Here is a 13568-nt window from a genome sequence, read left to right on the forward strand (position 1 = left end):
CAAGGTTTTTAAGGTACCGTCGGAGGGTAGTCTAAGGCTGGCAGATGAGGGTGGAAACCAGAACCAATGGGACCGGACATTTTGGAGACAATTGATCAGATCACAGGCACAAGGTCCAGCCAGGAAGCAGGGTCCTGTGTGTCCCCTGATGCTTCACATCACATTCCACGGCAACCTGACTTGTCACCATTGATGTAAGAATGATAACTGTGTTTCATTCAACCTTTTCATCGACTGCTTTTGCCAATGTCATGTCTCCATATCTCTGTGGACTCCTGAGCAATTCTTCCAGAACAATAGGGATGTGAAGAGCCTCAGCGGGCATCACTACTGATGGACAGTGTGCAGCAAGACTGTGTTTGATCATGGTGGTATAGCAGAGATGTCAGAACCAAGGACACCCGTGCTAAGGTACCTGCCTACACTGGGGAAACCCATACACGGGTCCCAGTCCTTCCATGGCCACATATTCCTGCTGTCTAGTCTACAGAGAGAAATGGCAGGACACGTTCAGTGTGCCCCCTAACTGATGGATGGACAGGGGGACACACACAGACCCCACGTGCCCAGCCAGAGCAGAGAACTCAGAGGTGGCTGCATCCTTCCTGGAGGCCAGATGCCACATCCAATTTGGCAAGCTGGATTTCACCTTTCTGAGCTTGTTTCTTCCTCAGTAAAAGAAGGAGGTGATAGTAGCTCCCATGCAGGAGTGCTGCGAGGATTCAAGGAGACGATGAATGCCAAGGTCTTAGCGTGGGTCAACACACGATAGGTGCTCAATAAATGTGAGCTGCTTTGGGGCTGAGGTACCTCCTGCACCAGGGATCAGAGGAGAGAGTGGGAACCCAGCCACTGTCAGGAGCCTGGGTGCAGGAGTGCAGAATGGCCAACGTGGGCCAGAATCTCTGGCAAGGAAGCCATCCCTTGCCCAAAGCCACAGTGCCAATCTCTCTTCAAGACAAAGACCCATAGGTAGAGTTGCTGAAGGTGAGAAGTCACCGTTCACAAGGTGTTTTTCTCTTATTGAGTAGATCTTTCTTGAGCACTTACTATATAGTTTCATATAAATGTAATTTCATTTGATTCCCACAACAGTCTTTCAGAGGTAGATATTGCGCCCCTTCTATAGTTCACAAACGGAATCTCAAAGAGACCAAGTGACTTGCCCTAAGCTCCCCCAATCAGGAAGTGGTTGGACCCCACAAACCAAGACTTCCAAAGCTTGTTCTCTCTAAACTGCCTAGTGCCTCTGGAGAGGGGTAGGTAGTGTATCAGAGATGAGGACACAGTGTGTCTAAGTCAGAGCAGCTTAAAAGCCACGATCAAGGAGCTCAGCTGGCCACGGGCATTGCTGATGAATTTTGAAGAGTGTCAGTGACATCATAATAATTATTTCCCAGAGGCTACCATGAGCCAAATGCTTTATATGCATGATCTCATTTAATCTTTACAACGACCTGACTTGTTAGGTACCACTATTACAATTCTTACTTTCCAGATGAGGAAGTCAAGGCTGACAAAGTGTAAATAACTTGTGAACCCAGTGAACCCACATCTGTCTGAACTGAGAACCTGCACCCTCCTTGTTGCCCTCGGTCAGGGCAGGAGGGGAAGGTAGCAGTGAGGATAATTTGCCAAGCCAGCTGCAGGAGAGCTCAGGAGCCACAGAGGAACCAGGGGAGGGAAGGCGAGTGAGCTCAGGAAGGAATGCCCTCTGGCTTGAGGGGGGTCGGGGAGGGTGTTCCACAGGTGTGTATGCGTGTAAGCCCAAGGCCGGTGCACTTTCATATATGAATTCCATACTCTGCCTAACCAAGTTGAAGAAAGGAGGAGTAAAGGCATTTATGAATAAGGCAGGGCACATCTGGAAATGAAAACCTTGGGGGAAGGGGGTTGCAGGGCTGCAAGCATCCAGGGAGAAAGCAGACATTATCATGAGGGCTGAAGTTCTGAAGGAACAGAACGTGGCCCTGAGATTCCTAAACCTGATGAAAAAGAGCTGCCAGGGAGACAGAGACAAGTTCTCTTCTCTCCTGAGGCACCTTCAAACGTCACCAGTACGTGTCACTTACTTCATCTGATACAAATTATTGGTGCCTCTGTGGTCAATGTCATGGCAGAAGGCAGCAGCGAGCATGGCGAAGGCTTCGAGATCTGTATAGTATTTCTTTAATCTTCCTGTCTAAAAAATAGATATGTATATATTGAATATACCACTGAGCAAGGGCACTGAGGCCTGCCTGCAAAGGAGAAGATGACCTGCTGTGTGTTTAGAGCAAGCTGGCTCTACTTCCTGGGTATTGCAGCTCATTCCCGGCAGTTACGAAACCCAGCAAGTACCTGATGTTTCCTTTAAGGAGGTGAGTATGTGAATGCCACAGTGCTCATCCAGCCACATGCCCAGGGATACCCAAGTTCCCTGGCATCATCTATAGGGGAGTTTGGGGTTTAGAGGATCGTGTCCACGAATTCCAAAGTTACTGATCTAAAACCATGGACCATGTCCCCTTGTCATCACGCGCGTGAGGGAAGTGTGCGGGTTTCCAGCAGTTTGCCGCTCTCTGTACCTACCATGAGCAGAGTGAACATGGTCTGGCCCACATTGAAGCCGTGCCGCCAGTTGTGGTAGGTGATGGAGCGGTACCCTTTCCTCACCGTGTACATCCACCTGGTCAGAACCTGCCGCCCAAACAAGACAGCACCGCTCAGACTTTGGAATCGAATTCTAAAGGTTGGAAGGTCTGTGACCATCTTATCTAAAAAGATAGGTTGACCCTGTTTACAGGGTTTAAGCTGATATATTTACAAAGTGAATAATCATTGAAAACCCAAAGGGAAGTTAATCTTTTGAACCACGGGAAATACAGGCAAGGACAGCAACCGCATCACACAATACTTTCAATTAAATGCTATTTGACCTCGACTGGTACTTTGAATTTCTCCACCACATTGATTTCAAAAAACAGCCGCAGCCCGCACTTGATCAGTTCGTGCTCTGTGATGGGGAAGTCGCTGAAACGGAATTCGTACAGGTCCACCATCTGCGGGTCTGGCAGCTCCTCTTTCTGTGGAGACAAGGACGGACTGCTTTGGATCACATGCCTCTTCCCCCTCTGCTCTCCCCTATCCCACACGGGGCGTAAAGTAGAATTACCATGAAAGGGCACCACATGTGATGCCCCAGGCCTCTGTGTGTCCGGCCCTGGGCTGATCCTCACAGCAAGCCTGCACCACCGTCCCCAGTTTCCAGATGGTGACACTGACACTCAGCTATATTAAGAAACTTTCTGAGTGATGGAATTCAATTCCGAATCCATCCCCAAGAGCTGTTTTCTTTCTCTGCTGCTAAAGAAAATGTTTCATTGCAGCAGCCTGACCCATTTTCAGTACCTGACTTCTCTTTTCTCCTCTTCCAGAAATACTCGGTGAATAGTAAATGATCGCTTAATTCATTCCTATCATGTTCTTTACCCGCTTGGTAGACTGTGGGCCCCACCACGTGGGATCGTGTTTTATTCACTGTGGCTCCCAGCGTCCACAGGGCCTGTGCCCAGGGGGTGCTTGGGAATTGTCCGTGGAATGAATGACACCTCATTCACCCCTCACCTCGTTACGATTGAGGACTGTGGATAAAACAGTGAACTCAGCACATGACGATTGACATGGCCAGGGAGATGAAAATATGGATCTTGTCCTTAGGGACCTTAGCTTATTTGAAATGATTCTAAAATATAGATCATTGAAAGGTAAGAGCTTAGAATACTTACAGAGCATAACATCCAGGGCCCAGGGCTGGGGGCAGAAATTGAAGGCAGGCTGGAGGGGGAATTTGAGGAAGAGAGATTCTGGAAGGATGTGGATTCAGCTGATTTGGTAAAAGGCAGGGAGGAGAACATCCCATGGGAGGAGAGAAAGCTCCAGGAGGAGAAGCTAGCAAGACCTATGCGGGTCCACCAGATGTGCACGCAGGAGCAATTCGGTCCAATGGGTATTTACTGAGCCTGTCCCAAGTCCTTCACACTGTGCTAAGTCATGTCCCTCAGCAACTTTAAGGTTTCCCAGGGGGAATAGTTCATGCTCTATTTTACACAAATTTCAATGCCCAATGGTAGATGGCTGCTTTAAGCAAAATTATGGTTTCTCATCTCCTAAGCCCTGAGTCTGGGCTGGTCCCTCCCCCTCTCCTTCTCTCCCCTCCCCAGGGCTCCCTGAGTCCTCTTGTGATTCCTTCTCACCGTGCCAGTCTCAGACTGGTCACTTTAGGCAGAGATGATTTTTTCACCTGCAAAACAATGGTTTGGAGCCAAGAGACTAGCCTTCAGTTCTGGGTTCAGATTGGCTGCATCTTCCAGACTGAACAAGCCTCAATGTTCTCATCCGTGAAATGGGAATAACAATACTAACACTTTTGTCTTTGCTGTGTTAATTGAAAAGCAATGCCTACTCATGCCTGCATCACAGAGAATTAATGGAGATTCAGTTCACAAAACCCCTTTCTCCATTTCTCATAGGACCCGCCTATGTCCTTTGCTACTCCTTCTTGTCACCTTTCTCTCTCCAGACCCTCCCAGGTTCCTTGTCCATGTAGGTTCTTCTTTTTCTCTCATTATCATTTATTCATTCAACAGACATTTATCAGTTCCTATCTGTGTTGCAGGCATTATGGATGAATAAAGCAGACCCTATCACTGCCCCTGAAACATGCATTCTCATGGGGAGAGACAGACAATAAGCACATCTTTGACAAATCAGAGTGGCGGAAGGGTAATGGGCTGTGGTGGGGAGTACCCCGCACCACACAGACTCCCTGCTGGAGGTTGTCTCAGCCCTGCAGTTTGCAGAGTGAAGATAAGATGTGAAAATGATTTTAATGCACTAAAGGCTCAGTCACACCAAAGTGTAAATGTGCATTTTAGCAGGAAATCAAAGAAGTTCTCAGAAGTATGACTCCCAGGCCCCATTTGCAGTAACAGGCAAACCAATTAAAGAGTAGTTTAGTACCAAAATTATAGGTTTTGAAGAGCAGCCATTTTAAAATCTGTGGTACAGAGGGTCGGTAAAAATAAAGGCTTTTAGTTGGTCTGATAAATAGGAACCCTGGGCACCCACAGGCCAGTTTTCTCCTTTCCGCAGCAACCACACAGCTAAGCTGCGATGAGGGCAGTTGGGAGCAGCTGCCAACCCACTCGGCTATGAAGTGGCTCTGACGGCACCTGTTGAGGCTGGCTTGCTCCAACTGCGCCCAGAAGGATCCCCTGGGCACATGAGCAGGCCTCTTCCCAGGTCCCCGTGAGCCGGGCCGTCCTGGTCTTGCCGCCTGCCAGCCAGGCCTCAGGGCTCCTCCCCTCTACTCACAGCAGCTGGCCTCTGTTTCCCGAAGACCACGTGCTCTTTTGTGTCTCCATGTCCTGGTCTGTACTGTCTTGCTTCCCCTTCTGCCCTCCTGCCGTCCCCAAGCCCCCATCTTCAACTTCTGCCCAGACAAATCCTGTCCCATCAAGCCTCCTTGGCACAGCTCCCATCTTGCGTTCTACCATGGTCCATGAGTAGAAGCAGGCCCTTGGCCTCCCCTGGGCCTTTGGTGCTCACACTTGGGGAACTCGTCCATGCGGGGCCGTGTCATTGCCTGTATTTTATCTCCTTAATGAACAGGGCTTCTTGAGCCAGATCAGACCGGCTGGGCTACCTTTTGCACTCTGGATGGTAGAGTGCGCCTTGGAAACTACCGACTGAAAGAACAACACGGAATTAAGGACAACTGACCGAGGTCCTTCTGTGGGAAGTCCTCTCCGGATCTCCGGTGTGGTAATCATGAGCCGCAGGGCCTCCTGAAATGTCTCAGAAAGGAGGGAAGGTAGGGAGGACTTGCCTCACCTCCTTAACCTGCGTCAGCACAGGCTGCCTCAGTCCTCCTTGTAAAACAAAACTGCCATTGGTGTCCATGACACTGTAGAAATTCACGAGGTCTCCAGTTAAGTGGACAAAGGACCTGACGCTGGAGAAGCAATAAAATGGGCAAAGAACCAGTGGCTTGACAAAGTAACAGCCTGTTTGAATATAATATCTGCTCCAGGCTCGTCCCAAATCATTACTGCATTAAACTTAGGAACTCAAAAAACAATCACATATTTTGGAGAGGTTCTCCAAAAATTATGATCTCCACTTACCATGTTTGCATTTTCACTGCAAAGGTTTTCATTGCAAATATTTTTGCCACATAACTAATTGGCTACAAGGCAATTTTTGTTGTAAAAAATAAAATCACAAAAAATAAGAGAGAGACATTCATTAAAAAGGGTGTAATGAGGGGTGCCTGGGAGGCTTACGTTAAGCATCCTACTCTGATCTCAGCTCAGGTCTTGATTTCAGGGTCATGAGTTCAAGCCCTGTGTTGGGCCCCATGCTGGGCATGGAGCCTACTTAAAAAAATAAAAAAGAATGTGATAAAACACACAAAAAAGTGAATAACAAAATGAAAGACACTTTACTGCAAAATAAAAAATATTTGAAAAGGGTAGATTCATAGCAACACGGTGCAAATAACTGATTTTATTCTGTGCACTTGTCTTTGAAGTCTTTCATTCAGAGTAATATAAATATATTTACTTGTTGATTTATCTCCTCCTTTGGCATCACACTTTCTTTTTTCACTAAAATTTCTTCCTTCATTAAGAGGGGCATCAGTTTCCAAGTGCTAGGATGCGTATTTGTAACAGGGCTTCGTATTGTGTTGTGAAAGCCTTCCACACCATTGTTTGTTCCTGGCAGATTGTCCCACGTCTGCTGATAGACGTTCCAAAGTTCCATGGGAAACGTGGAAGAAACGCGAATGCCGTAAGGCTAATGCGTTTGTAACTGAGCCTCGGGCGCTGGAACTGGTGTGCTCCCATGTCCTGGGTCGTCTGGCGTGCAGTCTGACTCCACACTCTAGTCCACACTTCCAGCGAGGTTTATCACCGTACTTTCTAGCAGGTCTGTATACTGAGTTGTCATCATCCACTATTTTAAGACCCCACCTCGTCTACTTGTCACTGCATAGACCACTAGGAGCGCTAGCTGAGGTTTACATAAGAATGAGAGTTTTATCAATGGAGAAATGAAACCAAAGTGACAACTAGCTTCAATAGATTAACTCTGCGGAAGGCAGCTGATTCATCAATGAATAAAGGAGACTTAACCAGTTATTTTTTATCTTTTACAGCAAAATTGCCTTACAAACCAATAAGTTATGCGGCGAAAATGTTTGCCCTGAAATGCTTCAGCAAAGATGTCTCTGGCAAAGAAGCATAGGGCAAAACTACCTAGCACCAAATATAGGATTAATAACCAGAAGAGAAGTTATTTCTACTTGAAATGATAGGGGTAGCCTAATGACAACAGTAGGAAAGTGTAGCATTCCAAGTTCCAGAAGGAAGGAGCCAGAACTGGCAGAGGACAGTTGTGCCTTGGAGGGTCTATGTTCTACCGCAGTTTTTGTCGTGTCTTCTGGGGTGATCATGGTGCAATCCAAAACTATTAAAATAAATGAGGCCGTGATATCCTTAGAGTCTGTGCCTGCGTTCCCTTACGTGGAAGTCTGGTTTCTGATTCTAAATTATCTTTGTGGATTGGACTGTAGGAGACAAGGAGAAAGAAACGCAGAGAACCAGAAGATCACTCTTTATAAGAAATCTCTTTTCTTTTTAGCCTTTAAAGGTGCCAGAGAAGAGGAAATTCAACACTTACTTGAGAAATGAGAACATGTATCCTAATATATTTTATTTAAAAGGTGTTAAGGATAGAAGTAAAACACTTACCAAAATTGTGACAAGTTGTTTTTCTTCACAGTCTTCAATTACATCTATATTTAACTTCTCTTTAATTTTCTAAAATGTAAAGCAATCGAGGTGTGAAATTCCCATAAAGTAAATTTCTGACTCCTCTACTCTTAAAATTGGTTTAAATGATTTTAAAATATGCTGTAATGAGTTCTATGCAAAGAAGTATTCTAGATACAAAGAAGACCTATAGCATTATTATGAAGAATTTACTCCCCCCCAAAAAAACCCTAATATAATTGATTTCTTTATTCCCAAAAATGTGAAACATAACAGTGACTGTCATAGAGGGAGACAGAGAGAGAAATGTGAGTTGTTTGTATGTAGGCAAGAGAGAAAAATTTGTTTTTCTATGAGTTTTTCTATTTTTTCGTTTATTTTTCTATGAGTTTATAGCAATTTCCCTTCACCCTCCCCAGATTTTCTCATTTTTAACATCACAAACTGTCAAATAAAATTTCTCTTAACCTTCAAACCACTCAGGAAAACCAAAACCAGAAAAAAGAAAGGAAAAAAAAAAAAACACCAAACACCCCAAGAAAACTACACCTACACACACACTCTGAAAACTAGGGAAATAAAAGGAATAGATAGTGGGTGTGTGATATTTTCCCTTCATGTGGTGGTGATTAGAACATTGTTAGTAAATATCTACTTGCTTCCCCATCATCCATGATATTGGTCTTGGCCACATCTGGTCAATGAGACTTTTAATGTATGTGACGCTAGTGAAGACGTGAAATGCGCTTGCACACTTGGGCTTACTCTCTTGCACATCTGACATCACCATGAGAAGAATACTTCTCAGATAGCTGCTTGTCAAGAAGGATGATACATGCATAGAGCAAACCAAACTCACAGCTTAGAGCCAAGCCCAACTAAGAATCAGTTGAAGCCTGGCCAACCCACCAATGCCTGAGTAAGAGACAGATGTTCATTGTTGTATACCATTGAGATGTTATAGTTGTTATGCGGCATTATGTGGCAATAGCTGCCTGGTACATTTCCCTTCCTGGAAATATTTTTTCCTTACTAACACACTTGAATCTAGATGTCACTCCTCTAGCTCCTACTGATCCAGGAGCTGTTTTAAAAAAATTTTTTTTTTAATTTTTTAAGCAGAGTGCTATTCCAACCAAGCAGCCAAGAAGTCTAATAAGTCTCCGGGTCTTCTGGGCCACCCAGGTCCTCCCCAAAACTTCCTTCTTTGTCTCCTCCTCCTTAGCCCAGGACTAAACCTATTCTCATTTGTCAGACCTCTAGGTAATTAAGCAAATTCCAGAAGCTATGCTTAGATGCCACCTAATGTCCACAGAACTGAATTCTCCACTTACCAGAATAGACTTGATTTCATCAGGAGTGGCTTTGGTCTGGCTCATGAGCATTTCCTGAGCTATGTCCTTTCTGTTTTCTAGTTTATTCATTTTATCATAGGTATCAGTATTTAAAAGAGACCATCCAAGAAATTGTGTGAGAGTCTGAAATGGATAAAATGTGATTCAATTCTCTACAATTGAAAAATTGATTAGGAGGCAACCATCTGCATTCTTTTCTATCCATCAATCACCTTCCCACCATCAACAGCCCACCTTCTTATTTCAAACTAAGAAAAAATATACTAATAATCAGCTCCAAACAATAAAACTGGCTAAAGCCTTGCTTTTCAAAATGCACCACGCACCATAAATACTTTATTAGAGGAGAGAACTTACAAATAACCAGTAGAACAAAGCACAGCCTGAAACTCAGAGGATTGGTGGTGACAGCAAGAATGACAAGGAATGAAGGGGTGGGGAAAGGAGATAGAAACCTTCTTTCTGGTTTCCTCATATTGTGAAGAATTTTGATTAAGCCAAAGTTCAATCTTGGGAAGAAAATGTTGCAGTCTACAGACGTCAGGAAACGGAAATGACACAATGGGCACATATTGACCACAACCATGTGTGACTCATGCCTTAATTGCCCTTCAACAATATCCCTCCAGAGTAACAAATAATTACGCCGCCTCCATTGTTTCATGAATCTCATTTACCTCCATTATTTTATAATTGCACTTACCTCAGTAATGTGTTCATCATACTCATCAAAAGGTTTTCCATCTTTCCTGTTATAAAATGTAGCTACTCCCACAATATCTTCTTTCTTGTTGACAATAGGCAGGGATAAGACATTTTTAATGACCCAACCAGTTTCATCTACAGGTCCTTTCTACAAACAATAAGGACATTCAGATTACGTTTTGACTTTTAATTTTGAAATAACTATAGATGGATGTTGCAGAAGAAACGTACAGAGAAGTAGTACGCACCCTTCATCCAGTTTCCCCAGTGGGAACAGCTTGTGTAACCGTAGTGCACTTCAAATCCAGGAAATAGAGATTGATACAATCCATGGATCTCCCTCAGATTTCACTACATGCATGTGTACTTATCTGTGCATGCATGCGTGTGTGTGTGTGTTTCTGTGCAAATTCATCACACGTGTGGCTATGTGCACCCCCCAGAATTGAGATACAGAATTAACACAGCACCCCAAGTCTTCCATGAGCTACCCTCTCACCACCTTCCCCCCAACGTAGGCTACCTTTAAAGAAAGAATAATCTAATCTCTCCGTCAGATGCACAATTCCACACTGTGTCAGAACGTGACTAGGAATATATAGCCATAAAAATATTCTAGCACATGTGATTAAGTGTCCTAGAACCAAGCATCTGCATTGTCACAACCCTAACCTCTTCTCATTGCCCCCCCAGCACTTACCTCTATGTTACCTCAGTGCTCCCTACTCACTTTTTCTGTCCCCCAACACCTGTTGAGCTAATTCCTCATATTAAATTCTCTCTGTTGAAATACTTAGTGTGGTTTCTGTTTTCCTGGCCGGTCCCTCGAAACAGGCTTCTGTTCTGGGGTGCTGCTCCACTTAGTGAACGTCTGTCGAGTCCCTGGGATGTGCCTGGGCTAGTTGCTGGGACTACAAAGAGGAAAAAAAACCACAGGCCCTAACCTCCAGATGGTAACATTCTAGTGGAGGATGCAGACACAGAAGTCTAGGACAGTTTCTTAAAGTGTGGCCCAAGGACAATGTGCAACAGACTTTTTTGTTTAAGCTTGTTTCATAATTTTGGGGTGTGCATCTTAAATAAGCTCTCCAGGTCATCCTGATACCCTCTGACATCTGAGGTCCGTGGTGTGGCACCCGCACGGTCTGAGCAAGGCAGAGGTAGCCACGCGCTCAGTGCACCATACTGTTCCTTCTTCTGCTTCCTGCTCGTTAGCCGAGCCTCAGAGGCCCAGGCTGTCTTGCCTCTCCTGTGAAGCCTTCTCTCACCTTTCTCACCCATAAGAAATGTCTCTCTTTCAGAATTCTATCAGCACTTAGAGCCTAGAGCACACAAGTTAGCAGCTAGATAATTTCCAAATGCTTTGGAGTTGTTGATTTTTGTTTGTGAGGCTATAGTCTAATCTTGCCAAAGAGCGTCTCACACACTGTTGAGCTTCGCACAAGTGATGGGACAGTGTGGGGCGTGGGACAGGTGCTCAGGAAACAGCTGTTTATTAGTTGGAGGGTTCATTTTTATACTTGGGAGTGAAAAGCAGAGAAACCAAACCTCAACTTATGTGTCCCTGATCTCAAAGCTTTGGGAAAAAATCAGCACACAGTGGTTCTCAAAGTCTTTATCCTCAGAAAATACTGTGAAATGTTTCTATACGTATACTGCCACATGGACTAGGGACAAAATCAATTGCAGAAAATATATTACCTGTGTGCAAAATAGCTTCACAGCCATAAGCACCTGTATATTTTTAAAAGCTTCCAAAACAAGCTTTAGTGACTATTTCTTAGTTTTCGGTAAATATTCATTTTTTTTAAAGATTTTATTTATTTATTTGACAGAGAGAGCCAGCGAGAGAGGGAACACAGGCAGGGGGAGTGGGAGAGGAAGAAGCAGGCTCCCAGGACTCTGGCATCACGCCCTGAGCCGAAGGCAGACGCTTAACGACTGAGCCACCAGGCGCCCCATCGGTAAATATTCATTTGTTGCCTGTTCATGTTCATGTGTTTTGCTATCACTAAGTTAGTTAGAGGTCGTTGACAAAAAAGTGGTAGAAGGAACTTAAGATTTAAGAAACATTAATAGGACAAAAACTGTATGTATTTTTTCCCCCTGTGAATTAAAGATCACTTTAATTGATGTAAAGGAAGAACCCCTTCATCCGCTTCAAGGAGTTACCCTGAAGTTGTCTACATCCAAATCCTAGAGCCTGTGGATATGTTACTTTACACAGCAAAGGGGCATTGAAGTGGCAGATGGAATTCAAGTTGCTCACCAGCTGCCCTTAAGATAGGGAAATTATCCTGAATTTTCCAGGGAGATCCAATGTAATTGTAAGGATCCTTATAAGTAGAAAAGAGAGAGTGAGAATTAGTGAAGAAGACAACAGAAGCAAGGTCAGGGTGATGTCATTGCTGGCTTTGAAGATGTCAGGGAGCCATGAGCCAAGGAATGCAGGTAGCTTCTAGAAGCTAAAAAAGAAGAGGAGATGGGTTCTCCCCTAGGGCCTCTAGAAAGGAACACAGTCCTGCCAACACCTTGACTTTAGCCCAGTGTGACCCATCTCGGACATCTGACTCCAGAACTGTAAGATAATACAGTTGTGCATGAGTGGTAATTTGTTACGGCAGCAATAGAAAGCTAATACACCAGGCCCCCTGAGGAACATAGTTTGAGAACCATTGCCTTTGCAGGTTTGCTCTGACCTGATAGGTGGTTTTTCCATTAAACTTCCCAGGTACAAAAGGGACTAATAAGAATAGAGGTGGGGCACGAGCAGGTGGAGAGAAAGTGGGAAGGCCGAGAGAGAGGTGGAGGCCGGGGGAGGGGGGCCACCCTACCCTGAGTCTGCTCTGTGGACTGATCCCCAGGGGTGGTGTCTGTGAGGAAGCTGGGAGGGGGCCTGAGGAGGCTGAGAACACCATCAGGATTCAGGCCTGACCCGGGCTAAGGACAGAGGGGCTAAGGGTGGAGAGTGTTGGGCAGTATCTTAGACCACAATGCCATTGTCAGAGTTCGCAGGCTATTGGGGATTCCTGGGGCCAATGTTGCGGCAGGAGGAGCTGGTGTCTCCCAGTGATGCACCTGCCTCAGTATCCCTGCCGGGCTCAGCCCGAGACTGGGAGCGGCCCACCAGAAGTAGCCCTGTGCTTAGATGACAGTGGATTTCCCAGCCCAGCAGCTGTTTCACGGTCATCCCTCCCACCATCAGAGACCCAAGAAGCACATGTTCACGGGCACCACACTGGTGTTTCTTGGAGAGCTGGGAAATTCCTATGGGCTGGAGGTTTACCCCAGGCAGGTCCGCAGCCTCCTGGCAGCCAGGGCCACTGGAGCCACCTGTGGCTGTCCTCAAACCTCAGAGCACAGCCCCAGGTCTCCTGGGTCAGCTCCCTTCCCTCCCCAGTCAGACAACAGCTGCTGAAAGGCAGACACTTCAGAAAGTGCTTGTCCCCCTACTTTTCTCCCTGTGCCTTCTTTCCCAGCACACAACTGCCATAAAAGGTCAGGGTCAGGGCCAGCAGGGCATGGTCACGATGAGGCTCTGGCTGCAAGGAGTGGGGAGCTGGAGCAAAGGTGCCATATGGTGTTTGTGTGTTTTCCATGTGGGTGAGCAGAGGGATGAGCAGGGAGATGGGAGGGAAACCTTCCAGGAAACTAAGCAAGTGCGCCTAGGCTTGCTTGCGGCTTGAGACTG

The 13568-nt window shown here is 45.6% G+C and overlaps 1 protein-coding gene across 2 annotated transcripts in view; it reads right to left on the reverse strand.

Annotated features, from left to right (window-relative positions):
- PDE6C (phosphodiesterase 6C) overlaps positions 1-13568 on the reverse strand; it is a 46500-nt gene that overhangs the window by 17158 nt on the left and 15774 nt on the right. For both annotated transcript variants that reach the window (XM_045809931.2, XM_087862897.1), the window contains exons 9-14: positions 9876-10025; positions 9152-9295; positions 7797-7865; positions 2919-3065; positions 2572-2679; positions 2073-2182 (exon numbers count right to left, since the gene is read on the reverse strand). In XM_045809931.2, the coding sequence (XP_045665887.1) occupies positions 2073-2182; positions 2572-2679; positions 2919-3065; positions 7797-7865; positions 9152-9295; positions 9876-10025 (728 nt within the window). The remainder of the gene's footprint in view (positions 1-2072; positions 2183-2571; positions 2680-2918; positions 3066-7796; positions 7866-9151; positions 9296-9875; positions 10026-13568) is intronic.

This window comes from Ursus americanus, chromosome 6 (genome assembly GCF_024610735.1).
Source record: "Ursus americanus isolate L20-20 chromosome 6, mUrsAme1.1.p, whole genome shotgun sequence".
Taxonomy (NCBI): Eukaryota; Metazoa; Chordata; class Mammalia; order Carnivora; family Ursidae; genus Ursus; species Ursus americanus.